This window comes from Pimephales promelas, chromosome 3 (genome assembly GCF_988280905.1).
Source record: "Pimephales promelas chromosome 3, fPimPro1.hap1.1, whole genome shotgun sequence".
Taxonomy (NCBI): Eukaryota; Metazoa; Chordata; class Actinopteri; order Cypriniformes; family Leuciscidae; genus Pimephales; species Pimephales promelas.
This window is the reverse complement of record NC_142771.1, coordinates 15,939,237-15,966,675: the sequence shown is the minus strand read 5'-3', so window position 1 is coordinate 15,966,675 and position 27,439 is coordinate 15,939,237. Positions and strand designations below refer to the sequence as shown.

The window sequence follows — 27,439 nt, the reverse complement described above, 5'->3', positions numbered from 1 at the left end:
AAAGTCCTATGGGTACTTGTAAGACTTTCACCTGTGTGACGCCCAGTTAGGATGCAAGAATGGAGCAGGGACATTATTCTCCAGCTGGATGATGGTTAATCTCAGAGTGGACACAGTTAGGGCTTTGGAGCCATACAGCGATCCGTTCCACTTGAACTCACCAGCAGGGGTCATGCAAAACTTGTGGGAAAGATGTCTGCGTTTGTCATGGTCCTCACGATGTTGGTGCTTGTTCAGGGCAAGTGTGTTAGTGCTATACTGGTTGTGGTAGACGCGAAATTTTCCCTCATGGCCCAGTTTGAAAAAGCCACTGCTCTTGTTTGAATCTCTCTTAAAGGAGCCAAATGACGACAGTGGGGGAGTCTGAAACATCAACGACATGATTTCATGATTTAAAGATTTACAGATTTAGCAACTATGTAACTTTTTTGTTGAAGACCTATGGTACCTTTATACTAATACTAATTCATGCCTTAGCAAATATCACTAATGACTAAAGATCTATTTTGTCATCAAAACATCAACAACCTCTATACAAGATGTAACCTGTCACCATTAATAAAGACAACAGCCTTACCTCTTTAAGGGCTCTGCTACCATCCTGAGAGCTGCCATCTTTGTCCTGCATGACCTTGCGTTGGCTTAGCTTGCTATCAGGGTTCCGGAGTCGTGTAATCATGCGTGAAGATGCTGTCTTTGCGCTATCTCCATTAGCTTTACCCTCACCTAAAAAAAAAAAAAAGTTGTGCAAGTTTGTTTATAACAAATTTTAAACATATATAACAAATTTAAAAGTATATTCTGTGTATGTAGGTGCATAGATACCTGTTTCATCTTGGCTATTGAGAGAAGATTGTGAAGATCTGTCCACCAGGTCAGGTTCTTCTGGACCTCGCAGGCATTCAGAGATGGAGAAATGACTGCTGCAGCTGTTCTCATCCACTGTCTGCGCAGGTTCAGTCTCTAATACAGATTCCCCATCACCATGAGCAGCAGACTCTGAAAATCAGTGACAGAAGATTAAGATGAGATACATTGTTAATGAGTTAAGAGTAGAATACTCCCATAGTACACACATTTTTTTTTTACTAGTATTTCACTCTAGCCACAGCCAAAATAATATTGCAGTATATGAACACTGCAGTATATATCAGTACATCATTACAAACTTCAAACAGGCTCTATAGTTTCAGTAAACATGATATACCAAAGATCCAGTGATGCCATATATAAAAGGGCACTGTTGAGCAAAGGTTGCTGGGAAAAGTTGATGGTATCTGTTTCTAGCTTGGAAATCAACTGCAGCTAACTAGATAGGACTGTCTTAAATGTAATAATAGCATGTGACTTGAAAATCAAGAAAAGAAATTGCTGTACCTGCCAACTCTTTCATCCCATCAGTCCCTTCCCCTGCCTCCTCACCACTGGAAGACGATGTCACTGCATTCCCTATGGGATTCTGGGAATCAGCCTTAGTCGGAATGGTTGAGCCGGATGCCGCTAGCTCAGGAACGCTAGTGGTGCTGCCCACCTCGCCACCTGGGACAGCTGAGACTGAAGCTGAAATTTGACAAAAGAGAGCATATTTAGCAAGTATAAAATCACTACACAAGGGTAATATCTTAATAATTAACAATAAAACTAAATTAAGAGTAGTGTAAAACTATTTAAAAAAAAAAGTAGGGCTGTGAAACGATTAATTGCATCCAAAATAAAAGTTTGTGTTTACATAACATGAGTGTAGTGTGTATCATTATTTTGTATATATAAATACACACATAAGAAAAATGTGTTATTAATATATAAAATATTTATATTTATGTACAATATTAATTGTGTATAAATATAAATAAAGTACATACATGCAAATATTTCTTAAATGTATACATGCATGTGTGTGTATTTATATATACAAAATAATTATACACACTACACACATATATTATGTAAACACAAACTTATATTTTGGATGCGTTTAATCGCGATTAATCGTTTCACAGCCCTAAAAAAAGGAAATTCATAATCGATTTTTTTTAAGGCCCAAAAACATTTTTAAATATCCTGATATTTCCAGGTTAACAACAGTGGGATACTGAAAATTATGTATGTGTGATATGATAATTAGCCTAACAAGATGTAATTACTACTTAACAGACCCCAAATCACAAGTGTGCCTGAAATACTTCTATTAAAACTGACAGCAAAAAACACACAAAATCATTTAAAAACAGCTAATAGAGGCATAGAAAGATCTCTAACTAACCTCCTGCAGAAGTTTGCTCATTCATCGCATTCCCGTTACTGGAGTCTTCTGGACACGACCCGTTCGAGTTCATCTGATCGGTCACAGCTGGTTCACCAGATCCTGATTTCGACTCTTGTCTGGCCCTCTCAGCCTCCTCTGCTGCTCGTCGCTTCACCTCCTCAAGCTCCGCTTCCTGCTTGGTCTTCAAGCGGTCCAAGATCACATCTGGAGGAAACGCATAGAAGAATATTCTCAACAGCACCGAAACACCACAACAGCTGTCTAATTTGTATCCCTAAACAAATCCGTTCCTAATTCCTACTAACATCAAATGAGATCATCATCATTTCATAAGCCTAAAGATATGTCGAGTTAAGCTGGTTAATCACTGACATACAATGGGCTACAAGTTATCTCTCCTGACTAAGCATTCAAGTAACCACATGAAAACAAAGTTTGCAAGCAGGAGGCAAAAGATATGCATGAAACATCTGCAGCAAGCAAGTGAAACTTTAAAAGATGAATCTCACTTCAGTGCAGGTGGAGCTGCTTTTGCACCGCTAAAAATAGCTGAGCGGAAAGACACCTTACAGTCAATTGAATTGCATCCGAATTCCTTCACATCAACTACTATTAAGACAGTCACTGAGTACTGACTGTAGTTAATTAAAATAACACAAATCTTTCCACATTTTCTTTTTGACACTGCTTAAGCACACAGCAGGCAACCACATACATTTGTGTAATACAATACACAACAATGCAAGTCCTTATTTGCAATGGGACAAGTGAAAAAGTATTACCATGTTTTCTTTTTATTTTATCATCCATTCAAGTTATTTATTTAATTTAGTACTCTGCTTTAAATATGTCTGCTACTTGTTGTATACCAGGAAAAGATTATAATTAGGGCTGGGCAATGATTAATCGCATCCAAAATAAAAGTTTGTGTTTACATAATATATGTCTGTGTACTGTGTATAATTATTTAGTATATAAAAAAAATTCATACACATGCAAGTATATATTTAAGAAAAATATGTTATTAATATATAAAATATTAATATTTAATATAAATATATATATACATTCAAATATTTATTAAATATATACACGCATGTACAATATAATTATACACACTACACACACACATATATTATGTAAACACAAACTTTTATTTTGGATGCGATTAATCGCGAGTAATCGTTGCCCGGCAATAATTATAATGATAATAACAATAAAATGAAAATGTAAACATTTGCAAAGAAATGTGTAATGGTATTATACAGTAATGCAATGCAATAGAAATGTTAATACTACAATAAAATAAGTATTGAAAGTCATTCAAAAAACAAAACAAAAAGAAGAAAATACTTTAAAAGTGCATCATATTCTTATAAAACCTAGTAGGTTTTACTAAATGGAATTAAGTTTGTTCAACATAACTAAAACTTGGATAAATTATATTTGTTGAAAAGGTTTAATTTAATTATGTGAAAAAGTCATGCATAAGTTAAATTCACTGAGCATTAATTAAAGCAGGGTCTTATATTGGAATCATAAGCGAGTATAAATAAATACTTACACATACTTAAGAAAAATAACTTCTGTTAAAGCTGAAAGCTGAAGGCTTAACTTAAAGAAATTAAATAAGTCCCACTTCCACAAAGCAGACAAGAAACAATGTCATGAACTAATTAGGAAAGGGGAAAAATGAGTGTTGGTTGCTAAAATGACCAGTTTCCGAAAAAAAGAAAAGAAAAAGGAAATCATGATGATTCAAACATGCATGTCCATAAATACATCAGTCAGTTAGTCAGACATCCAGGAACGATCAAGCAGCTCATAATGTTCAATGGTTGTGTATGCTGTATTAAAGATATGTATAAAAAATGAAGAAACAAACTTGATTTCATCCTTGCAAATAATTGAAAATATATCTTACAATTAAAAAAGAAAAACTTTGATGTATTATATTGTGAGTAAATCTTACTAAACTAAAATTATTACTTTGGGGGAAAAAAATATGCAATATGGCTGTCCAAAAAAATCTAATAAAAAACTTAGCAACAGTTTGTGGTTTTCTCACTTTGCACATCCCAACAAATGTGTATTTCCAAGACGGTAACAAAAATGCTATGTATGAGCATTGATTCATATATTTTCTTACCATTGGCAATGGTGAGGTATGCCCTGTTATTCCCACGGGCCTTGTTAGTGAGCTCCTCGGTAATGTCCATGTGAGAGTGGATCTCCTCTCTCATCTCCTCCAGCACGGAGCAGAGGTCATTCTCCCAGAACCCTTTATCCAAAACCTCCAATAACTCCCCCAGCTGGACTTTAGTGCTGTAGTACCACGTCTGCTTATTTTCATCCTCGCCATCTTCCTCTCTGAAACGGATCAGATCACACCCATTAAACGCATGCACTTTATGAACTTAAACCAAAGTTTGTTTACACTTTATTTTAAGGGGTCCCTGTTACAGTGTAATTGCACTAAGTAATATCAATTAACAACATGTACTGTACTTGGCTAGGATTAGGCTGAGTTTTTACGCATAATTTAATTATGGCAATTATGCATGATTACTACAGTAATTACATGATGTAGAAAATGTAGTTACTTTTTCAGAATTTCTAAAATTGAAATGTTTGTACAACACCCAAACTTTCATTATCGATGCTGTCCTGTGATTTATCAATAATGTAGCTTAGAAACTGAACAGTTACAGCATAGATTTTTCTACTTTTGAAGTAACTACAGAGAGACGGTAGGAACAATTCACACACACATCGCTCTCTCATTAATGCATTGAAATAAATTTTATTTTACTTGTGCTAATTTATCTGTATCTAATTTAGAACACACAGAAATCTGTAAGGAAATGTTAAGACCCATAGACTAAATAACTGCTGTAAGTTAGCCGTTACATCAAAGCAAATAGCACTGTGGCTATGGAAATCCAAAGCTGCCAAAATAATATAACCCAAAGCGACCCGAGTTCGAGCCCCACTTTCAAGGTTCAAGCTTTCTCAAGCCAAGTTTATTCACAAACTTTAGCTTATAGTTACAACAATAATGTTCACAAATATGTCAATGCATGAACGATAGAATCAAGTCTTTAGAAAATATCATGTTATGTGATAATATTATGGTAACACTTTACAATAAGGTTTCCAAAGTGAACAGTTTCAAAGTGAAAATTCTGACATCATTTACTCACCCTCAAGTCTTTTCAAACCTGTATGAATTTCTTTCTTCTGCTGAACACAAAAGAAGATATTTTGAAGAAAGTTGTTCTAAATAGTTGATGGACCCCATTGACTTCCATGGCATTTATTTTCCTACTATGGAAGTCAATGAGGTCCATCAACTGTCCGGTTAACAACATCCTTCAAAAAATCTTCTTTTGTGTTTAGCAGACGAAAGAAATTCACAAAAGGTTAATAAATAATAAAAATATATTGCCCATTGTTATGAGACCTTATTGTATACTATTGCTTGTTTATTATTACACAGGTCAATAAACTTCTTGAAAGTGAGCACTTAAAGGGATACTCCAACCAAAAATTAAAATTCTGTCATTTACTCACCCTCAAGTTGTTGCAAACCTGTATGAGTTTCTTTCTTCTGATGATGAACACAAAGGAGGATATTTAGAAGAACGACTGGAACTTTGCACCATTGACTTCCATAGCATCATTTTTTTTTTCTACAATGGAAGTCAATGGTGCCAAACAACTGTTTGGTTTCAATCGTTCTTCAAAATATCTTCCTTTGTGTTCAGCAGAAGAACGAAACTCATACAGGTTTGCAACAACTTGAGGGTGAGTAAGTAAATGATGACAGAATTTTCATTTTTGGGTGAAGTATCCCTTTAAGAACTGCTTTATACATGGCTTTTTTTCCCTACACCATATTCTCAACAGTTTGTATCCATAACATTTTGCAAATACTCACACAACGATCCTCCTGTTGAGAAACCAGTATTTTCTTTGATGTCGGTCGTAACCAATGGGCTCCTGCCGGATGTACGGCCGGCTCTTCTGGAACTCTGTCAGACAGTCTGTTACGCCGGGCACTTTGTGCGCCACACAAATCTCACACTGCCATTCGTCCTCGGGCACCTCTTCCAGGGGAGGCTTCACGCACTCAAGGTGATACACGGCCGAGCAGGTCTCGCAGCACAGGAGGTCGCCGAGCCTGTGGCAAACCCGGCAATGGTCGTCGTACTGAACGACCCCCTCGGACATGAGCTCCTCGCGGGCGAGGTTGGTGGTGAGGAATTGGTCCACCAGAAACTGCAAGACCTTGACTTTGCTCTTCAAAGGGCTGAAAGGGTAGTCTTCACCCTCCAGGTCAGAGAGCACATGGTGATACTCAGGGTCGCTTTCGCAGTACGAACGCACCACTTCTGGCCAGGTCATACCGTCAATGAAGTAGAGCGTGGAGTTGATGCTGTCTTTGAGGTCTGCGGGTCCGAAAGTGGTGTTGGAGGTGTCCTCCTCCCGTAAGATGGCCTTCAGCAGACAGATGTGCGTCTCCGCCATCAACGTGCACTGCTCCTGTCCGACCAAAGCGGCGCAGAAGTCCTCGAAACGGAACGGAGAGAGACGTAAGACTGTGCTGAAACTGCGAAGGACCTCATAAACAGCTGATGCGTTGAGTAGCTGCTCGTTGGGAATGAGAAGGTCCTCGGAGGAACTGGGCAGCTCCAGAGAAGGAATCTCCTTCTGCTCCAGAATAGGAGAAGGTGGTCGCCTTGGTCTTGGTCTTTTACGACCTGCTGAAACAGAGAGAATCAGTATCAGTTTTGATTGCAGGATGGGAGTGCTCTAATTAGGAACAAATTAAAGACTACATGATTTTTCTCCAAGAGGAAAACAAAGTCCCAACACAATTTTATGTTCATGTAATATAGAAACTTAGTCTCATTTCATTTGTTAAAAATAAGAGAGACGGTTATGAATAACGTGCATGAAATGATCAGTTTCCCAAACAAAATCATGTTGATTCAGCCGACTAGTAATAAATCAGGAATGATCATCTGCTTAACAACTTAACAACTCAAAAATGAGACAGTGAGGATTCCCAAAGGAAAAAGATAATAAGAAAATAAAATCAGGTGAATCTTGCATTTAATGCATGTACATAATTCCAGCATCTAAATGTGTTTTAAAGCAACAACACAAATCTGCATTAATGCATACTTAAATTATATAAAAATATATTTTAAACGTATAAACGTAATATGCACAGCACCTTTCAAAAGTTTGGGGTTAGAAATGAATAATTTTATTCGGCAAGGTCACATTAAATTGATCAAAAATGGATACAAAAAAAGATAAATGTCTTTCTTTTGAACAGTTTTATCCATTAAAGAATCCTTGGAAAAAAATGCATTTCGTTTCCTCAAAACTATTAACCTGCACAACTATTTTTAACATTGATAATAATTGGATATGTTTCTTAAGCATCAAATCATCCCATAAGAATGATTTCTGAGGGATCATGTGACACTGAAGACTGGTGTTATGATGCTGAAAATACAGCTTTACAATCACAGGAATAAATTACATTTTAAAACGACAACAGGAGGTTAATACATCATCCATCACTCTAAAAATACTTTAAACCTAATTTCCTCTCATAAGGCGGGTAAATCATCCTAACAGCAGCAAAACCTTCATAAACTACAGCATAAATGGAATTATGACGTCATGTGCGAGAGTGACAGAGTAGCGGGTCGAAATTAAACGTCCTCCCCGCGTCAGGTGCAACGGCACTGGCGCTGGATTTCAAAACAATCGGCTGCATGCTGCCCTGTCATTAGCTGCACTTCAGCTTTGGCTACGTGCTCCAAAACACCAGTCAGACAACCATTGCCTCATGCAAATGAGGGTGGATAGTAAGTAAAACACCTAAATACAACACTCGACCGTACTTTTATCAAAGTTGATGGTTATATGCAGATGTTGTTTTTTATAAACAAATTATCTTATCAGCTCGAAATCAATTAGCAAGATGACGGGCTAACTAACTTTTTTAGTGTGCTCATATGTAAGATTAGAAAGTGATCCCGTTTTAGTCTAAACCCACAGAAACATATAATAACATAACAAGAGAAAGTAATTTAAAAGTATTTAAAACACAATGCAGAGGGTGTCTTGATTTAATAAGCTAACAGGCTAGCCGTTAGCAAATACATAATTGACGAGTGAAGCTAACTTTTTGTTAATATTAAAAACTGCTTTACTGTTGTATAATGAGATTTTTAAAGTTTAATATTTAATTCTAAAGCTTTTTGCATCTTGTTAACGTCCCGCTATTGCAATTTCATCGCAACAAATTACTACCGCGCTAATGCTACTTGCTAAACCCGCGGCCTTTGCCAGCATAGAAAAGCACCAGGATCCATTTTGAGTGTTTTGGTCAACAAAAGAGCACTGTTTTCGGTCTCATTACTGCACACGGATCAGTCGCCGGTGAGATCGATGAAGATCGCTCGTACCTGCGTTGCTGCCGTGGCTGCTCTCCGTGCAGTAACTCGCATCATCTTCTTCCAATTCGTCCAGTTCCTCCAGGTAGTCGGACTCGTCGTTGATGGCCTCCTCCTCTTCTTCTTCCTCCTCCTCTTCATCCGTCAGAGGCTCCTCAATGATTTCTTCCTCTTCTGATCTCAAACTAACCGCATCATCATCATCTTCATCGCTCTCGTGGTCGTCGTAAACCACCCCGCTCGCGGTGTTCCGCCGCCCCCTGCCTCTGGCCGTTCCCCTGCCTCTTCCTCTGCCCCTCGATACCGCGGATCGCGCTTTTCTCCGGCCTCGTGTTGAATGATGATGAATCCCTCGTTTAGGGGTAACATAATCGTCATCGGAGGTAACTTTCACCTTCGCTCGCAAGCCCCGGCGGGGTCTGAGACCGCGCACCGGTCCCGTTGAGGGTTCCTGTATCAGCTGCGCTTTGGGCGGCCTGCCTCGTCTCCCCCTCATTATGGATAAAAATCTATTCTCTTCAGTTTCGCGTTTTGCCTGCACTTTACACGCACCAAACCCGGAATTTCGGGCACCACCGCAAAGTTGATCCCGTGCAGCTGAGAATGCACTAGTCCCGCGGAGCCCCGGTCTCGGTTAACGCGAGAAAGCTCAAAACGAACGCCCGGCGCCCCGCTTCAGGTCGCTCGTAGCCGCCATGTTCTTTCCTCCCTCTCCGTCCGCTGACAACAGACAGCAGGCCTGTGCTGGAGTCACGTGACTCGCGCTCCGACTCAACGCTTTCAGCACGCCACGATGTTTGTTGCGTTTCGCGACTGTCAACACGCTTCCAGAGCTTCTGTTACTATCATTAGGCTCTTAAGCACGTGAAAATGTGCCTCTGTGTGTCGATTTGTTGATTTTAGACAGTGTTGTTCTGAGGCAGTGGCTCTTGTCACCCGTTCTCCATTTTCTTCTACGTGTTAACTTCGGTTCATTGAGATGGAGGGTTGACAGAAACAGATTGGTCTAAGGACCTACTGAATAAAACAAGTTGGTGTTGATGTAGCCTTTTTTTCTCCATGTGTACACAATAGGAAAATAGCCTCATTTTGAACTTTTATTTGTTTCGACATTGTTTAGAGCATAAAAAATATGTTATTCATATGTTATGCCATGTCCACTGTAGTTGACACCAGAACTCATTTTTTTAAAGAAGCCATGAATAGACAAAAAAATTGTATTAAATTTAATATTGTGATTATTATGATTTTTAAAACTAAAGAGGACCTTAAGCAAAGCTTTCTCTCTTTTTATTTAGGTGACCTCGTATTAAATGTGGTAAATAAAATACTTGCGTCACATTATTAGAAATTATCTAAATGATGATGTGCAGCGCCAGTGCTGTACGTTTTATGGACTGAAAAATATGTTGGCACATAAGTTTTATATGTGAACATGTGCTGTACATCTGTACTTTATTTTATATGGCACATCTATGTGTAGATAGTAAAGCTAAAATGAAAAAGCTTCAGGTGGTGTTTAATGATGCTTTAATGATGCTTAAAAGCTAGAATTTAGCTTAAGCTCCCAAGGCAGAAGTGCAAGCCAAATGTTCATATTGAATAATGTTCCTACATTGCATGCTGCGTTAAGGAATTATATGCAGTATAATAATAATAAAAATATGTAAATGTTGATTAGGGGATTCAAGAAATACAATCAGAATGGTCTTAATGATCCAACATTAAGTGATACAAGGTATTCCTCCTGATTCTGGAAGCACTGGAATTCAAGTTTGTATGTTTTTAAATAATGATTGTTGTATGTAAATCTTTGTTTGTATGTTATTCTTTTCTTTTTCTTTTACTTTGTGATATGATAAGGGTCGGACATAAAGAATGGGATTTGTTTTTCATTCACCCATCAATTTCAGGATTTTTTTGTATAAAGAATGATTATACTTTTTTATAACTATGTTATTAAAAATTAAATGGAATGCAGGTATATACAATTTTACCTTATGTGATAAGTGGGTAAAATGGCCATAAATGTGTAGTTCTATTCAATACAATGCTGTATACAATTTGAATATTAAAGGAGTGATGAACTGAGAAATCAATTGACATCTAAGAGGTCATCATATTATAAAACTATCCTGTATGTTTCAGAACTGAAAACGTCCTTGTTAGTCCAATAAAAGATTTTATTGACACCAGCCTCTGCAAACGACTCGTTTTTGGGGAACTGGGGAACTGACGACAAAGAGGATAAAACACCACCCCCGCAAAAGAAGAAGATCAACTCCTACTTCAACAGGGCCGGTTTAGCCCCGCCCACCGATTCTCGCATTACACGCAATCACGCATAGCTAAATAACATGCCTAGCCTACCTTGTGATGACAAACCTGATAATCGATCTACCGAGCAACACAGAATATTGTGCAGTGCCTGGTTGTGAAAGACGACAGTCATTGCATATGCTTCCTCTGGATTCCAATTGGATTGCATGGATAAACTTTTTGCATGGATACACTATTTTTAATGACGTTCCAGCTGATGAGGTAAAACATCGTCCACTGATGAGGTAAAACATCGTCGTCTGTTCGCTTCATTTCACTGAGGATTGTCCTGTAAACAAGACTAGATTTGCAGACCGATTAAGAGTAAAGAACGGTGCTGTGCCGTCTATATTGGATCTGACAGGAATTGTGCAACACACAGACCCCATTTACACCAGGTATTAAAATGCGATCTGTATCCAGATAAGTTATCCGGATAATAAAAAACGCATGTCAATGCAAGGTGTAAATGCGTTGTGATCGGATCGTGATCGGATCTGACCACATCTGGAGGTAGTCTGGCTCGCATTGTGTCCGGATCTTTACTAGGTGTAAACGCAATCTGGTTGTTGAAACCACATATGTATATGTTACTCCTCCCAAAAAATGCAAATAAACAAGTGAGAGCTTGTTATATAGGCAATATGTCATAAATAGTCATAAATGACGGCGCTACTGCGACATGCATCACCGCAGATGAGCGTCTATTCATCGAGCCAACGTGCAAACATCGCAAAAAAAGTGAAAGTAAGTCACAGACGCTTAACACACAATCATCTTCAAGTAAAGAAACAAAATTATCTTACCAGCGCTGTTGCCACTCTCTTATTGATGTCTTTGATTTGGAAATTAGCTGATGATCAACGAAATGCAGCTCATATCTGTTGCTTTTGGTGGCGTGCAATCCATTAAATCTGCATATAACGCGGGAGTTTAAGATCGGATTTATATCCGTTTTGCAAAAACACATTTATGTGGCCAGGTGTAAATGGAATCGAATCGGTACTAATTATCCGGATAACTTATCTGGATACAGATCGCATTTTAATACCAGGTGTAAATGGGGTCTTTTTGGGTCGAATCCATGGTCGAATCATTCCGGTTGCCATTTTACAACATTGGACGTTTCAAAACAATACAAGTGCATCGACGAGGTAAAGTTGAAACTCATTATAATATGCAAAACTGTTATCCACTCACAGCAGTGGGCGTTTACTTCCAAGTCTTCAGTGTGTGACGCCCATAAAAATCTAGCGTTTTTCAGCTAGGCTCAAAACTAGGGTACAAAATAGCCTTACTTATTCATTTTGATGTTTTTGAATGCAAAAACCAAGCGAACGTCCTAAGTTGACCTCAGACAACAATATAATAAAATTTAAAAAGCCAGTTCATGACCCCTTGTGTTCTTGGGAATGTAATAATGGGAGTTAAAAATTGGCAACATTTTCAAAATAATATATAATAGGAATTTTGATGTATAATTTTTCCATGTTTTGTAACAAGTCATATTTTGATTAGAAACCCCATAACGTTTTCCTGAGATGTTAATTTATGAAAAACAATTTGAAAATTAGTCAGATTTAAATAATGACTAAAATATTATCATATTATATTAGCATATTATCAGTGCTAAATTTGATAAGCTAATTTCAGTCATATTAAAAGACCAAACAGAAGTTGTACTATACTGGAGGAGATATGTGTTATGCGCATAAAAATATATGATCAGTAATTACCATATTTGATTTTTCATGCTGAACTGAAAGGACCTTTCACAATTAATAAGAACTGTTCTATAGTCGAATACAGTATTTAACACAATCTTATTATAAGTAACCAATTAAATTACATGTAATAGCCTAGCTTACTTTACCCTTTTAAGGGAATCTTACCTAATTAAATTACAGTAATGAATTACACCCAACACTGAAAAAAGTTTTTTTTTTCTGGTAAAAATAATAAAGTAGTGCATGCTACATATTTTAGGTAAAATATGTTATTTTAAGTAACTAATTAACGTCTTATATGGAAACAGAATGGCTTCCTTCTAGTTGGTTGCAACACTTAGCCTACTTTGATTTGGCAGAACTGCAACATTGTGAGAATCAACACTTCAGTCTTTAAATGATTTTTATGCTCTTGCCCCTTAGAGATCTCATTTTGTCCATCATGAAATCTTAAACCTCATGAAAAGTTATCTTATTTTGCCAATCATCATCTTCAGTCAGTCATTCAATGCAGATTGAGACGAAATTAAGATCAATACTGGAGGGACAGTGACCTCTGATGGTTAGGTTGGGATTGTCGGGTGTGATAATATCTTAGATCTGACAATAAAACATGACTATCGAGCGCGTGAGCGTTTTCCTTTTTAGTGTGTAACGATTTGTGCACACTAACAGTCAATCAACCCAGTAACAGCTGTAAGATTTGTGATATTGTGTAGGCTAGTTACGAACCAGGTGTGTTATTCGTTGAATACATTCTCATTCTCAGTTATAACCAAACACATACACTGCGCTCGAGCTTCTTTGTGTCGCGCGTCAGACGTTCTTCTGAACAATCGTAATTAAAATCGTTTTTTGTAGTACAACAATCCTGAATTGGTTAATAAATTCATAAACATGGCCTTAAACATGTTATTTCATGTAGTCGTGGCCGAGTGGTTAAGGCGATGGACTAGAAATCCATTGGGGTCTCCCCGCGCAGGTTCGAATCCTGCCGACTACGATCAACTTTTTCATTTGTTTTTCCACAAACATCGTTTTACTATTGTAAATGTAAAGGTTTTTTTATTTTTAGTGTCGCTAAATCCCTAATATTTCGCATTAATTCATGTATTTGTAGCTGGTATAGTAAATAAAGAGAAGTTGTCAGTAGGTGGCGCCTTTGTGTCAATTTACTGTATTACTCACTCTCATGTTGTTCTTTTGACCGTAAAAAGATATAGCGAGGATGACACTTTCATATATAGCATCTATTTTTCCATATAATGGAAAATAGCTTCTTGAAAAATTAAAACATGAGGGGCGGGCAACTAAATGAAGGGTCAACTATCGTCAAGTATCCTTTGAAGATGAAGCAGTTCTATGGAAATTGAATTAAATAAATTGGCATTTAAACTGTTTTAGTTAACCCCAAATATAGAATCAGCTTATCATTTCCAAAGGGGGGAGTTTAATGTGGCAAAAGGGAAACAGAAAGTTGACGTAAGATAGGCCTATATGTGTATGATAGGGAAAGTCAATGTTCCAGAGATCAGTGTTTGCATTTTGGAACACATTTGCATAGGGTGCAGCTGAAGAGTTTAAAGCCAACAGGGGTTTCTTTGTCTCACCCAATGACATCACATGATTCGGAAATTGCACTTAAACACTTTGCCTTCCAAGATACTGTACAGATCACCTGCTGTGACCCGAACATATTTGTCCTCTGTCCAAACAGAGCGATAAAATTAAGAGGGGAAAAAAGCTGACTTCATCAAAGACTGGCTTCTGTCTCTTCCTTATGTAATATCTCCACAGGTTCAGGCTGAGTTGTGGGAATGTTGAGATCATGCAGCAAAGAAAAGGTTGGCAGAAACTTTATACTAAACCATTCATAAGTTAGCGGCCGGTCAGATTTTTTTTTTTATATCCTTATCAAAAGTGATAGACATTTACAATGATACAAACGATATCTATTTCAAATTAATGCTTTAAAAAACTAAACAAAAAAAAAAGTTTTAATCTCAAAATGTATCATTTTTCCACACACACCTGATAATAAAAATGTTTCTTAAGCACCGAATATTAGAATGATTTTTGAAGGATCGTGTGACTGAAGATGGGAGCACACGGTAAAAATGTACGATCGACGATAAGTTATAACACAATATGTTTTTACATTGCTTAACTCATCAAAATAAGTTAAGCAATTTTCAACTTTTTTTAAATTACAAGAGTCAACACATTTTTTTTAAAGTAAGTTTAATGTAATTTAAGTTGAAATGACTTAAGACTTTTTTGACCGTGTAATGATGCTGAAAATTCAGCTTAGATATCACAGGAATACATTACATTTTAATATTTTACATAGAAAACTGCTATTTAAAATAGTAATAGAATTTCAATGTTTTTAATATATAATAAATATGAATGATAGTGCTTGTTTGCCATTGTAAAGAACGATTTAAATTCCTTTTGGAAAACTAAGTGGAAATGAACATTTTTTTGTCTATTAATAACTTTCTCTTCATTTCAAATGTGTGGCTTATTTTATAAGGCAAATTGAGCTTTAAATTAGTTTGGACTTTCTGTGCTTTTATGGGTCATGTTGACCTGTTTTTAGACTTTAACACAGATTTCTTGCAATTGAACGTCAACTTTTAACCTGACATCCTCCACATATGTGATTAAAAATGGACTTTCAAGCTTTATTTTGTCGAGTAGGGTGAGTTTGACCCTGTAATATCCATCATGGAGGGGCTTGAAGTTTTATTCAATTTGCCCACTTTGTGACCAAACAAATAGCCAGCAAAGCAGGACATCCAAGAAGTTGAATCAATACATAAAACGGCAGTTCACTTTTGTGCCTTAATCACTATTCTCAGAAGAGTTCAGCTCGAGAACACCTCAGATCTTCCCCGAGATGTCGTGTATTCTAAGAAGCAATATAGTGCAATGTTCCTATAGGTACAGGCTTAGCTTATACACAACACTACAATCATATTAAAGCTGATTCTAACAGTCGTTTGAACAAGGACGCTGCAGCAAAGATCACTAACCCTTACACATCTAATAGCAGTGCAGATAACTTCCTATAATCAACCAGCCGAAGGGCTGTGACAACACCATATAGATAGTGTGAAACACAGAGATGCCCTGTCTTTCACCCTCAGCAGGAAGCGAGGCTTTCGGCGAAGTGTGCAAGTATGCAATTATCCAGCCACAGTGAAATGACCTTTCATTGGGTCCGAGAGCTGCAGTGAACAGGGTTCGTCAGTTCAGAGCTTCTGACAGTGATTCTGCGATGGTTTCATTGTACACCGGAATATGTAAGTGTCTTAACAGTCACACACTTCTTTCTGTTTTGATGCATATAGATGCATGCATCTGCTAATAATACTCTTAACTCAGGGGGGTTTTTTTCAGTCGTGTCATTTTTGCAAAATAAAGGTGGTCACCATAGATCCCATTGTGAGTTAAGAAAACTAGACTCAAATGTGACTATAACAATGTTTGTAAAGCCTCAGCTACTTAAAGTAACAAGGACTTAAAGGAGTAGTTCACTTTTAAAAAAAAACTTTTAATGATAAATTACTCACCCCCATGTCATCCAAGATGTCCACGTCTTTCTTTCTTCAGTCGAAAATAAATTAAGGTTTTTGATGAAAACTTTCCAGGATTTTTCTCCATATAATGGACTTCAATGGGAACCAAACGGTTCAAGGTCCAAAAGAGAGTTTCAGTGCAGCTTAACGATCACAGTTCTATGTACCAATTTCAGTACCAGTTAAAAAAAATCACTGTCAATCGTTGCGGATTCCGATTCAGCTCCACATTTAAATACATTTACATATATTCATTTAGTAGACTCTTTTATTCAAAGTGACTTAAAAATATGGAAAAAATAAGAAGGAATCAAACCAAAAATAGGGGCAACAACATGAATTTTATCATTCAAGTCCAAATTACCCCTTCTTAATGGATATATTAGCCTGGGAAAACCCAGGCAACTTCCGGCAAATTTAGATTTGCTCTGAAAGTTAGTCTGGCAAAGAGCTCTTTCAAGCCCATTTCCAATCCATTGAAATCGCGGCACCAATCAGAAACGTTGGGACGGGCTTTATACGATGACGACGGCGTTGGGATTTTGAAGCAGATTTTGTAGCCTACATTACAAAGATATTTTTATGTCAAACCGTTCTTGTCTGTCAGTCATATAATGGAGGTCTATGGTCACCACGTCAAAGAGCATGCACAGAGAAGTCCAAATTAAACATGATTTAAAGGGTTAGTTCACCCAAAAATGAAAATTAAGTCATTAATTACTCACCCCCATGCTGTTCCAACCCCGTAAGACAAATAAAGATATTTTTGATTGAATCTGAGAGCTGGATCACTCCTAAATAGACTGCCTAAGGGACTGGCTCTTGACGGCCCATAAAGTCATTAAAGAAAAGGTTTAAATATTCCATGTGCCTACAGCGGCTCAATTATAAGTTTATCAAGCGACGAGAATACTTTTTGTGCGAAAAAAACATAAATAACGACTTTATTCCACTATTCCATTACTTCCTTATGGGCGCATGTGTTTTACCGCCCCCTACCGTACAAAATGATGATCCATATATAAGGCGCTCCAGATTATAAGGAACACTGTCGTTTTTTGAGAAGATTAAAAGGCTTTTAAGTGCACCTTATAGTGCGGAAAATACGCTAATTGAAAAGCCTATGTACAGCGCGCATCTTCCTCTGCTCTGCTTGTAAACAGAAAGTTTTGCGCTTCCAGCTATATCAGCACATCATCTTATACGGTAGGGGGCGGTAAAACTCCTAAGCGGTGAGCAGTACTTTTAACAAGAAGTAGTCGAAGGAGAACGTCCTCGTCTCAGTTCTCGCGCATGCGCCCATAAAGAAGTAATGGAATAGTGGAATAAAGTCGTTATTTATGTTTTTTTTCGCACAAAAAGTATTCTCGTCGCTTGATAAACTTATAATTGAGCCGCTGTAGGCACATGGAATATTTAAACCTTTTCTTTTAATGACTTTATGGGCCGTCAAGAGCCAGTCCCTTAGGCATCCTATGTAGGACTGATCCAGCTCTCAGATTCAATCAAAAATATCTTTATTTGTGTTCCGAAGATGAACGAAGGTCTTACGGGGTTGGTACAGCATGGGGGTGAGTAATTAATGACTTAATTTTCATTTTTGGGTGAACTAACCCTTTAATGACTCGTAAATTCAAGTACACATTGATGGCCTAAGACACGAAACGAGCGGGTTGTGTGAGAAAACAGTAATCCGTAAAGTCCCGGAAGTGATCTCTCGCGTGTGTACGTCACTAATTGTTTACACAGATATTTCAGAAGTGTTACCCTTCACTGTGAAGATCTAAACATATTTAGATATACAGGAAATTGCAATGGAAGACGATTTCGATATATCAACAGACAACGGTGATTTTGGATACAAGAGGTAAAAACGATATAAATACTGTTCGTTTTCTCACACAAACCGCTCGTTCCGTGTCTTAGGCCATCAATGTGTACTTACATTTACGAGTCATTAAATCTGTGCACTTCTTTGTGCATGTTCTTTGAGGTGAACCCCATAAACCTCCATTATATGACTGACAGACAAGAACGGTTTGACCTAAAAATATCAAAATTGAAAATACTGTGGAAACAAAGACGCCTACATCTTGGATGCCCTTGAGGTAAGCTAAACATAACAAAAATTAATTTCAAAATGAACTATCCCTTTAACAGAAGAATGTCAAATTATGACAAGAAACCGGAAAAGCCTGTCATTCAATATAAAGTATCTGACGCAACATGCTCTTTTTTTTATATTTTTCTTTTTATTTATTCAAAAGAAACAAGGAAAAAGGCCAAAAAAAAGTTAAGAAAAAAAAAGGCAAGACATTTAAATAGGAGTGAATGTGTGCAGGTGTGTTCAAGAGGAGGAGGAGGAGGGCGCACATGATTTCTCACTGCGGGTCTGACGAAACCCAATGCTCAGGCTAAAGCAGCAAGCCAGAGACACTGTCACACCAGAGAAAAAGGCACTAATCCAGAGAGAACAAAACATCACAATACACAAGGAGGCAAACAAAATACATATGAAGAGCTAAAACATACAACACTGAAAAGACAAAATATGAAGGAAAACCAAAAAACAAAATGCATCACATTAGTCGATGTGACAACTCATATATTTGAAGACTCTCTGGTTTCTTACTTCTTACTGGCTTAACCGGCATCTGCCAGTTTTTCGACACCGATTACTGTGATTTCAAATGTTTCGTTACAAATGCAGTACGTGAACAGCTTTTGACACCATGAATAGATGCGTCTCTGAAATCATGCACCTGCAGTTCAGCTCTCCAATCTGAAGTCCCTCATGATGGTCTCTACAGAGTGATGTCGGCTACATTCACAACCCAAGAAAAATAAAAACTGGCTGCAATAAATACATCGGCTTAAAATGATGGCTAGCCGCAGGGGCATTTCACATTAGATCAACTCCTGCAACACCGGAAGCTCCCTTGCGATAAAACGTCAAGGATCCACTCATCTATTGGTTCTAAAAATAAGAATGATGTCAAATGGAATACATGATGAGTTAAATACTACGGCGTTACGTCTGGGATGCTCGTAAAATTAGCACGTCCCAGAGCTACTCCGTTTCAATCGCCCTCCCCAAAAAATTAACATAATTTACAATTGGAAAAAAGAAAACAAAAATGTGTTGAAAGATAAAACTGACAGACACATACAAATATATAATATATATATTCTTAAAAAAATGGATTCTCTCTATAGGTGTTTTTTCTTTTCCACAGCCCAGATGTACAATGCATTAGCATTTTTTTTTTACTCTTACATTTTTATATATTTTTTTTTCCTTTTTAAAAACAGCTTCAGGATTTACTATTATAAAGAGATTTAAACATGCAGCCAAAAAAAGAACAAACAAACAAAAAAAAAGTCTAATTGTAGACTAAAAAAAGAAGCCAGAAGCAGCAGAATGAATCTACAGATAGAATCATTGTTGTTTTAATTTATGCGTTGTTTACTATGCTAAGATTCAGCCTTTCCTTCACCCTAACAGCTCAGTCTGGACTGGAAGCGTTCAAGAAGACATCACGATTCTCAGGAATAATAGTTTCGCCCGGGCACCACGAAAGACGTGGAAACGTCCAGCCTCTCTGCTACGGTTTTTTTTTCTCTCTCTCCATGATTTCAGTCACAATTTCCATTCTTCTGTGCCACTTTAGATTTCACAGGACTTTAAGGATGTTGACGGGGACATGTAGGGTAGTCTGATTGTATGTGAATGTGAGGGGCCGATAATTACAACTTATTCACTAATCACTTGGTTTTTTCCTTTACATGTTCCGGTTCACAGGCGTGACGTAGTTGCGTGGAAACATGCCCGTCTGGGCGTGGCAGGCGCCCTTCCACCAGTTGGGGTCAGAGTTGTCCAGGACCTGAATGAAGTCTCCGCGTCTGAAGCCGAGCTCTCCGTCCTCCTGAGGGTCGAAGTCGAACAGGGCCTGCACGTATGTTGGATGCTGCAGAAGCACAATAGACACGTGTAAATAACATGATGGCACGGTTTGAATCTAACACATACTCTACTGTACAAAATCTTATGCCTGGTTCAGAATCAGATTACATGATAGTCACTGTGTCAGATTACGCGATTTTAACTCCTAAAATCTTGTCGTGTCGTGGACAAGACATGTCAGACAACACGTTGCTTCCTGACCAGTCATCGCATGCGGTCTTTAACGGCGCGCGTGATGTCATCGAGAAGGCGAAACTAGTAGCGAGTGACTTCCGGAAACGAACGTAAACAAACAATGGATAAAGTGGTGAGTGTTGTTTTGGCTGTCCTGTGTTCAGAAAAAAAGTAAATTAAAAAAAGAGAAGGAAAACCCGACAGTGGACACGTTCCAGGATTGCTCGACGAGGAGAGTATGGGCTGTCAATCCTCCAAAGAGAACTTGAAGTAAAATATTGTTTTCTTATATATTTTTACTTTTGACGTTAGCACCATCGTCTCTCTTTCGTTTCGCCATTTTTGAAAGTTGTGTACGGAAAAGCTTCTGTGCTCCAATTGGTCAACCTCATACATGTGACGGAACCGTCGTGGACGACCGTTAAAAAAATTAAACATGCTAGTCTGTTTGTCGTGAAGCATCGCAGACGCGACGCAGGTTGTCGCCCACTATGACACACTATACCAGATGATACGATCGAATCTTGCGTCCCGACGCCCGTTGTCGTTTACGAATCCCCACGACACCCTACGTCAAACAGATCGTGCCAAAATCAGGCTAAAATCGTGTAATTTGAACCAGGCATTAGTTTAAATAAGACTCACCAAGGCTGCATTATTGATAAAAAAAAACAATTAAAAATTTTTTATTTATTCCTTTGATGGATTTTCAGCATCATTACTCCAGTCTTCAGTGTCACATGTTGCAAAATCATTCTAATATGTTGATTTTCTGCTCAAGAAATATTTTTGATTATTATCAATGTTGAAAATAGATGTGCTGCTTCATATTTGTGGAATCGTTGATAAATGTTTATCCGGACATTTTTTGTTGTTGATGAATTTAACGCTTCAAAAACAGTATTTATTTTGAAATGGGAATCTTTTATGACATAAATCTATTTGTTGTCTATTTTGATCAATTTAATGAAGCCTTGCTATATAAAAGTATTAATTAAAAAAAAAATCTTCAAGAAGGAAGATAGTATAAATTAACTTAGTTAAAATATCAAATATTCTTTAAACATTCAATAAAGACCTTGAATACAGAGGATTTTGAGGAACTTTTTATTTGTCCATTACGTCTCCTAAAAACTTGAGTTAGGACGTTTGATTCAGTTCGACAAATCAGTTCTAAACTGTCGAAGTCAATTTGTTTAAATCAGTGACTGAAGACTTTAGCCTCGTTCAGATCGTCAGACCAAATCTGATTTTTGTGCATATTCGATTGGAATCCGATCATATTAGCAAGTGTGAACAGCAACAAATCTAATTTGAGCAACATTTATGTGGTTTGAAGTCCTATTCAAATCACATTTCTGGAAAACTGTTTCAGTCCGACCGCTCGAATATGTAAATGTCAGTCGAAGTTATTGGTAGAGAACAACGGTGTTGTCTTTTTTATAATGTTGTGATTATTTGCATGATGTGACCGATAACTGATATACAGATTTGACAGTTATAAAAGCACTGAAGTGAACAAAACTGCTGTAACACTTTTCTCTCAGAATTGAATTCTGTTTGCATCCCTATTTATTACTGTAAAGCTGCTTTGAAACAATCTGTATTGTATAAAGCGCTATTGAAATAAAGGTAATTTGACTAACATATCTCATTTGTGCATTAGTGGCTGTTATGTTACATGTTTTACTAAGGGAGGTAAGTTATTTTACCTTTAAACACCCATCTCCCCTCAAACACAGTGCTTTAATGGCAGTATTGCACACAATTTTTAAAACGCCCACAAGATGGTGCCATTTATCAGTAAACCCAATATAACAAAACCGATATTCGATTATGGAAAAATGCTTAAATATAGGGAAAAATATTGGGAAAACCAGTCATCGGTCTATCACTAGTTTTGCTGCAGGAACAAGGTTGTGTTATTGCAAAGAGCGGCACAGGACACACATCACATCTGAACAGTTGCGATACCCAGATTCTAAACAAATACACAAATAATCGGACTTGGACTGACAGTGTAAACAAAGCCATTATCTCATCTCTAAAAAACATTGCCAAAAATCCCTGGTGTGGGGTGTTTACCCAGCTTTCAGATTTTTTTTTTATTATTAAATAATTGTCTTCATTTAGAGTGTATAGCATGCTTTTTCCCCCTTATGTTATAGTAAACGATTATTTACTGCAGGTTATTCCAAAGAAGAAAAAAAAATGTTCCCATGAAACAACTTCCCTGTTCCACAGATTTGACTTGAAAAAGTGTTGCATACAGACCTGGGGCACCTGCTCGATGTCTCGTAGAAAGATCTGTTGGTTTCTGGAAACGGAAGTGGTGCGGTGATAGTCCACCAGCTCGTTTAGAGAGTTAAACTTCACGACCCAAAGGAAGTACTTTCCAGCCCCGTCACGCAGCACTTTGAAATGCTGTACATCATTACCAAACCTTAAACAAGAAAGACACAATACCGAAGAGATTAACATAATGCACTCTTTTGTGTGCCATCATGATCCAAAAATAAAGTTACATAAGTGAACGGAGGTCAGAAAGCATATTAACACGTGTATGCAAACAGGCGAGACGGGCACGATAGCCGGGGATCAAATGGGTAATTGCCCTGATGTCTATCAAAGAGCTCGGCCTGACTGAGACAAGAACAGTCAATTCAAATGATGTCGTTACAAAAGATATCTACACTACAGTTCAAACGTTTGAGGTCAGTTTAATGCGTTTGAAAGAAGTCTCTTTTCCTCATTTATTTAATCAAAAATTCAGCAAAACAGTAATACTGAAATGTTGCAATTTAAAAATGGTTTTCTATTTTAATGTGTTTTACAGGGGACCTATGCTCCTTTTTACACAATGTAATTGTGATAAGTCTCAGTTGTCCCCAGAATGTGACTGAAGCTTCAGTTCAAAATACCCCACAGATCATTTATTATAGCATGTCTTCTTTTAAGAAATCCCTCTTTTGGGTGGAAGTAAAAACAGGCCGTTTTCGTGTGTGTATCTTTAAATGGAAATGAGCTGCTCCTCCTCAACTGCGCCTTTCCTGCTCATGCCATTTTGGCAACAACAAAACCGGAAAAACAGTACGGAGCCATTTCCACAGAACACGTTTTTGCATTGTACTGCATTGCCTACTGTAAACTCACGCTAGATAGACCAACTCACGCTTTTCTCCCATTTGGGCTAGTCATTTAGTCGACTAATCGGTCGATGCCGTCTTGGTCGACTGACATTCTTATTGTTCGACCGGTTGCTTTTTTTTTTACCAATAGAAAGAAATTTTAAATTGATTTACTCCTTAATAGTTATTCCTTTATAAGCAGTTATATATTACTGAATTCTAAATAATTAGCCTATGTTTTATCGTGAAACTCCGCTCACTCCGCTAGTCTGTCTAGAGAGTTTACGTAGAAAGGCAATGGAAAAGTAGCGCAGTGGAATGGAAAACATGTTCTGTGTTCACTGATAAAGCCAACAATATAACATTTAGGAAGCCTGAGACAAACACTTCTAGCTACGCAAACTCGATCTCAGGCATCACTGCGCTCCCGGTCAGGACTCGGACTTCATTAAACCTGTAGTGCTGGGAATAAAGAGAGGTGGATTTCAGGCTGTGTTTGTGTGTCGACGTACTTGACAGACAGTGAGAAGTCTCCAGGCGCACTCTCGCTCTCTCTAATGAGGAAGGCTCCGTCGTGCCTCTGTTTGTTTAGGATCTCCTCCGCTCTGGCCCGTGGAATTCTCCCGAAGAACCACCTGAACCACCAAATATAAACGTCACGATTAAAGAGAGAGGTTGAAGACACAGATCTGATGAATTTCACTGATTTACATGGAAGTGTGGATGAATAGAGAGGAGGATCATTTTCAAAAAGACAGACAGTACAGAGAAAAATCAGCTCAGAAGAACAGCTACAGAGTTTAGAAGATCATCAAAACACAAGGATCAGCACAGAGGGTTTCTTCTAGAATAAAGCTCGTCTTTCTTGTACAAGCCAGTTAACAAACCTATATGTCCTTCCTTTACTGAATGAACTTTAATTTCAATAAAACTTGCTGTGTTTGTGCATGTGTGTGGCAAAGTCAGGTGAACAGGGTTAAGCAAACCAAAATGCCTTTATTTACTGGAGAGACAAGGAACAGCTGACAAATCCAAAGTGCAATTACTGTGTGGTATTATAAATTATATCCAATATCATCACTGTGCTTACAAACCTTAGAGGGAGTACATGCTTTTAGGGCTGTGGACCGGACTCGAGACCGTTTTTCTATGGTCTCGGCTACTGGTCTAACCAAATATGGCTTTTGGTCTCGAACGAGTCAAGGTGTCTTTCTATTATGTTAATAATATTGAAACACCGACACCTAATAACCAATCACACTAGATTATCCACGCACGTCACGCTCATGCATGCCTGTTAATTTTGCATTTGTAAACTTTGCATCAGCCTAACTTCATAAACTTCTAAGTTCGATTACGTATGGTGGTAGTAGCTAGCTGTGTGGGTGTGTGTGTCATGTGTGTTAAAGGGATACTCCACTTTTTTTTGGAAATAGGCTCATTTTACAACTCCTCTAGAGTTAAACAGTTGAGTTTTACCGTTTTCGAATCAATTCAGCCGATTTTCTGATATTTAGAAGAATATCAGTAACCAAACAGTATCTGGTCTCATTGACTTCCATAGTAGGAAAAAATATATATTATGGAAGTCAATGAGACCAGAAATTGTCTGTTTACTGATGTTCTTCAAAATATCAGAAAATCGTCTGAATGGATTCGAAAATGGTAAAACTCAACTGTTTAACTCTGGGGGAGTGGTAAAATGAGCCTATTTCCCAAAAAAGTGGACTATCCCTTTAAAGGTGGTTCATTTGGGTAACGTTAATGTTATCTGACATTGGTGATGATTTCTTCAGTTTTAAATTGACAATAGAAAATGTGTTTAGGACGAACAGAAATATTCTCCAGGACGCCTACAGAACGAAATACATTTTTGTATGCGTGTTCATTTATTACTAGCCTATAAGGGTAACGTTAACTTGGAAAATGCCAAAATTAACCGATCAAGTGCTCACTGCAACGGAGCGCGTCTTCTCGTGCTGTTACTATAGTTACAATCTTACTAGCTACTCCTTAAAAATCCTGGGTGTTGTGGCACTTTTGCTTTTAGATCAACAAATAATAACCTAAAATTACTTGATCTTTATAATGTCACGCATAAGAGACTTTTTTTTCCTGTCCTGGACTCAGTCTCGAACCTTTTTGGACTCGGTCTCGTCTTGGACTTGAACCTCTTTGGACTTGGTCTTGACTTGGACCCAACTAGTCCTGGTCTTGGACTTGACAAAGGTGGTCTTGACTACAGCCCTACATGCCATATTTCAATGCCAGAAATACTATTAATAAAAAAACGGTTGCATTTTAATTTCACAAGATTTACATGTAATGTAAGAACCGAGTTTTACCGATGATTTACAGTTATGCTTGTTTCATTAATAAGGTTCAATGCTATAATACTGATCATTCAAAAGGTGTCAATCAAAAAATACAGCAGAGTCGAAAACCTGAGAGAGAGAGAGACTAATGTAATATACCAACCCTCACACCTTTATTTTTATTCAAATCAAACATGTAGTGAATAAACATGATATATAGATATAAAAATACAATTAGTTTTTTTTAAATGTTACAAATAAAAACATAACATTTACGCTCCCAGGGGGTGTTACGTAAGGCTATTCATAAAAACACGGGCTGTCTCCGCTGTACCTGCCGAACCTTTCCTGTCCACTTTGATGTGGACACACAGACGCAGAGCATGTGACCAGGATGTGACATGAAAGCACTCAAGGGCAAATTCCACTCAACCACCGTCTGCACGCCGTGTCTCTCTCCGCTCAAACACGTACATTTACATTCCCTGTTCTGATAAGAAACATCCACCTCCCCTTCCCATAAACCTGGCCTATCTCATGCACTATTCATGCACTTCATTTTATTCTAAATAGTTTTAATTTACTGTATTTTATTTTTATCATAATTTTTATTTTTCATTATTTCTTATTTTTTATTCTAAACTGTTTTAATTATTCTGATTTATTTTGATTATTTTAATTTCTTCTATGTAAAGCACTTTGAATTGCCATTGTGTATGAAATGTGCTATATAAATAAACTTGCCTTGCCTTGCCTTGCCTTGCCTATCTTGTGTCACTGTCCTCGGATATTAAAACCAGTCAGTGGTGTGTTTTCTGGGATGTCAAAGCAAGAAAAATACCGTTCGGAATAACATTGAAATAAAAGCCCTTACTGTGACTGATGACATCACTGATGCAAAATGATCAATATTCAATTATCTGTTAAATAGAGGAAGCCATTCATAACAAAGGCCCTCTCATAAGGACACCACAGCAGAAACTAATGTTATGAATTCTCCTTAATTCAAAAGATACATATTACTGTAAAATATCAAGTTAAACATAAAACATGTGGCCATCCAATATTTGCAAATGAGGTTAATATTTACGTTGTGATATTTCAAATAAAAATACTAAAAAGGAAACAAATGTATAGCTGAAACAAACGAAGGTGAGCTCTTATGGTTTGAGTCATCAAGAAAACACTCAGGACACCTTAGCAACCAACTACCAACCACCTAGCAATCATTTAACACACAACAAACAATCAACTTGCATCACTAACAACACTCTAGCATCATGGCGGCTAACGCTAACTGTTGCGTCATTTTCATTTCAGAGAGAGAAAAGAAGGTCTTTGATTGGAGGATCCTGTTCAGTGCCTGATTGTGTCATTACAAGGATTTCGATTCTCTTTCTCAGGCAAATCTTAGTCAATCATTCATTCATTCATTAAAGCGAGAGAGAGAAACACGGAGACGAATGAGGAAGAGAGCGGTAGG

The 27,439-nt window shown here is 37.6% G+C and overlaps 2 protein-coding genes and 1 non-coding gene across 10 annotated transcripts in view; 1 reads left to right on the top strand and 2 right to left on the bottom strand.

Moving 5' to 3' along the window:
• bptf (bromodomain PHD finger transcription factor) overlaps nt 1-9,661 on the bottom strand; it is a 30,351-nt gene extending 20,690 nt beyond the window's left edge. For 2 of the 7 annotated variants that reach the window (XM_039650936.2, XM_039650938.2), the window contains exons 1-8: nt 8,758-9,661; nt 6,207-7,032; nt 4,416-4,636; nt 2,264-2,470; nt 1,378-1,560; nt 826-999; nt 578-726; nt 32-363 (exon numbers count right to left, since the gene is read on the bottom strand). In XM_039650936.2, the coding sequence (XP_039506870.2) occupies nt 32-363; nt 578-726; nt 826-999; nt 1,378-1,560; nt 2,264-2,470; nt 4,416-4,636; nt 6,207-7,032; nt 8,758-9,241 (2,576 nt within the window). In that variant the 5' untranslated portion in view covers nt 9,242-9,661. The remainder of the gene's footprint in view (nt 1-31; nt 364-577; nt 727-825; nt 1,000-1,377; nt 1,561-2,263; nt 2,471-4,415; nt 4,637-6,206; nt 7,033-8,757) is intronic. The other 5 variants (XM_039650939.2, XM_039650940.2, XM_039650937.2 and 2 more) reach the window with 4 other exon arrangements.
• Nucleotides 9,662-13,712: 4,051 nt separating this feature from the next.
• On the top strand, nt 13,713-13,794 carry trnas-aga (transfer RNA serine (anticodon AGA)). The gene has a single exon. It is a non-coding gene; the product is annotated as a tRNA-Ser (tRNA).
• A 6,003-nt stretch (nt 13,795-19,797) lies between these two features.
• The window catches only part of grb2b (growth factor receptor-bound protein 2b), a 45,385-nt gene continuing 37,743 nt past the window's right edge, over nt 19,798-27,439 (bottom strand). For both annotated transcript variants that reach the window (XM_039650816.2, XM_089128341.1), the window contains 3 exons: nt 24,154-24,276; nt 22,788-22,956; nt 19,798-20,343 (listed from right to left, as the gene is read on the bottom strand). In XM_039650816.2, coding sequence (XP_039506750.1) covers nt 20,158-20,343; nt 22,788-22,956; nt 24,154-24,276 — 478 coding nt within the window. In that variant the 3' untranslated portion in view covers nt 19,798-20,157. The remainder of the gene's footprint in view (nt 20,344-22,787; nt 22,957-24,153; nt 24,277-27,439) is intronic.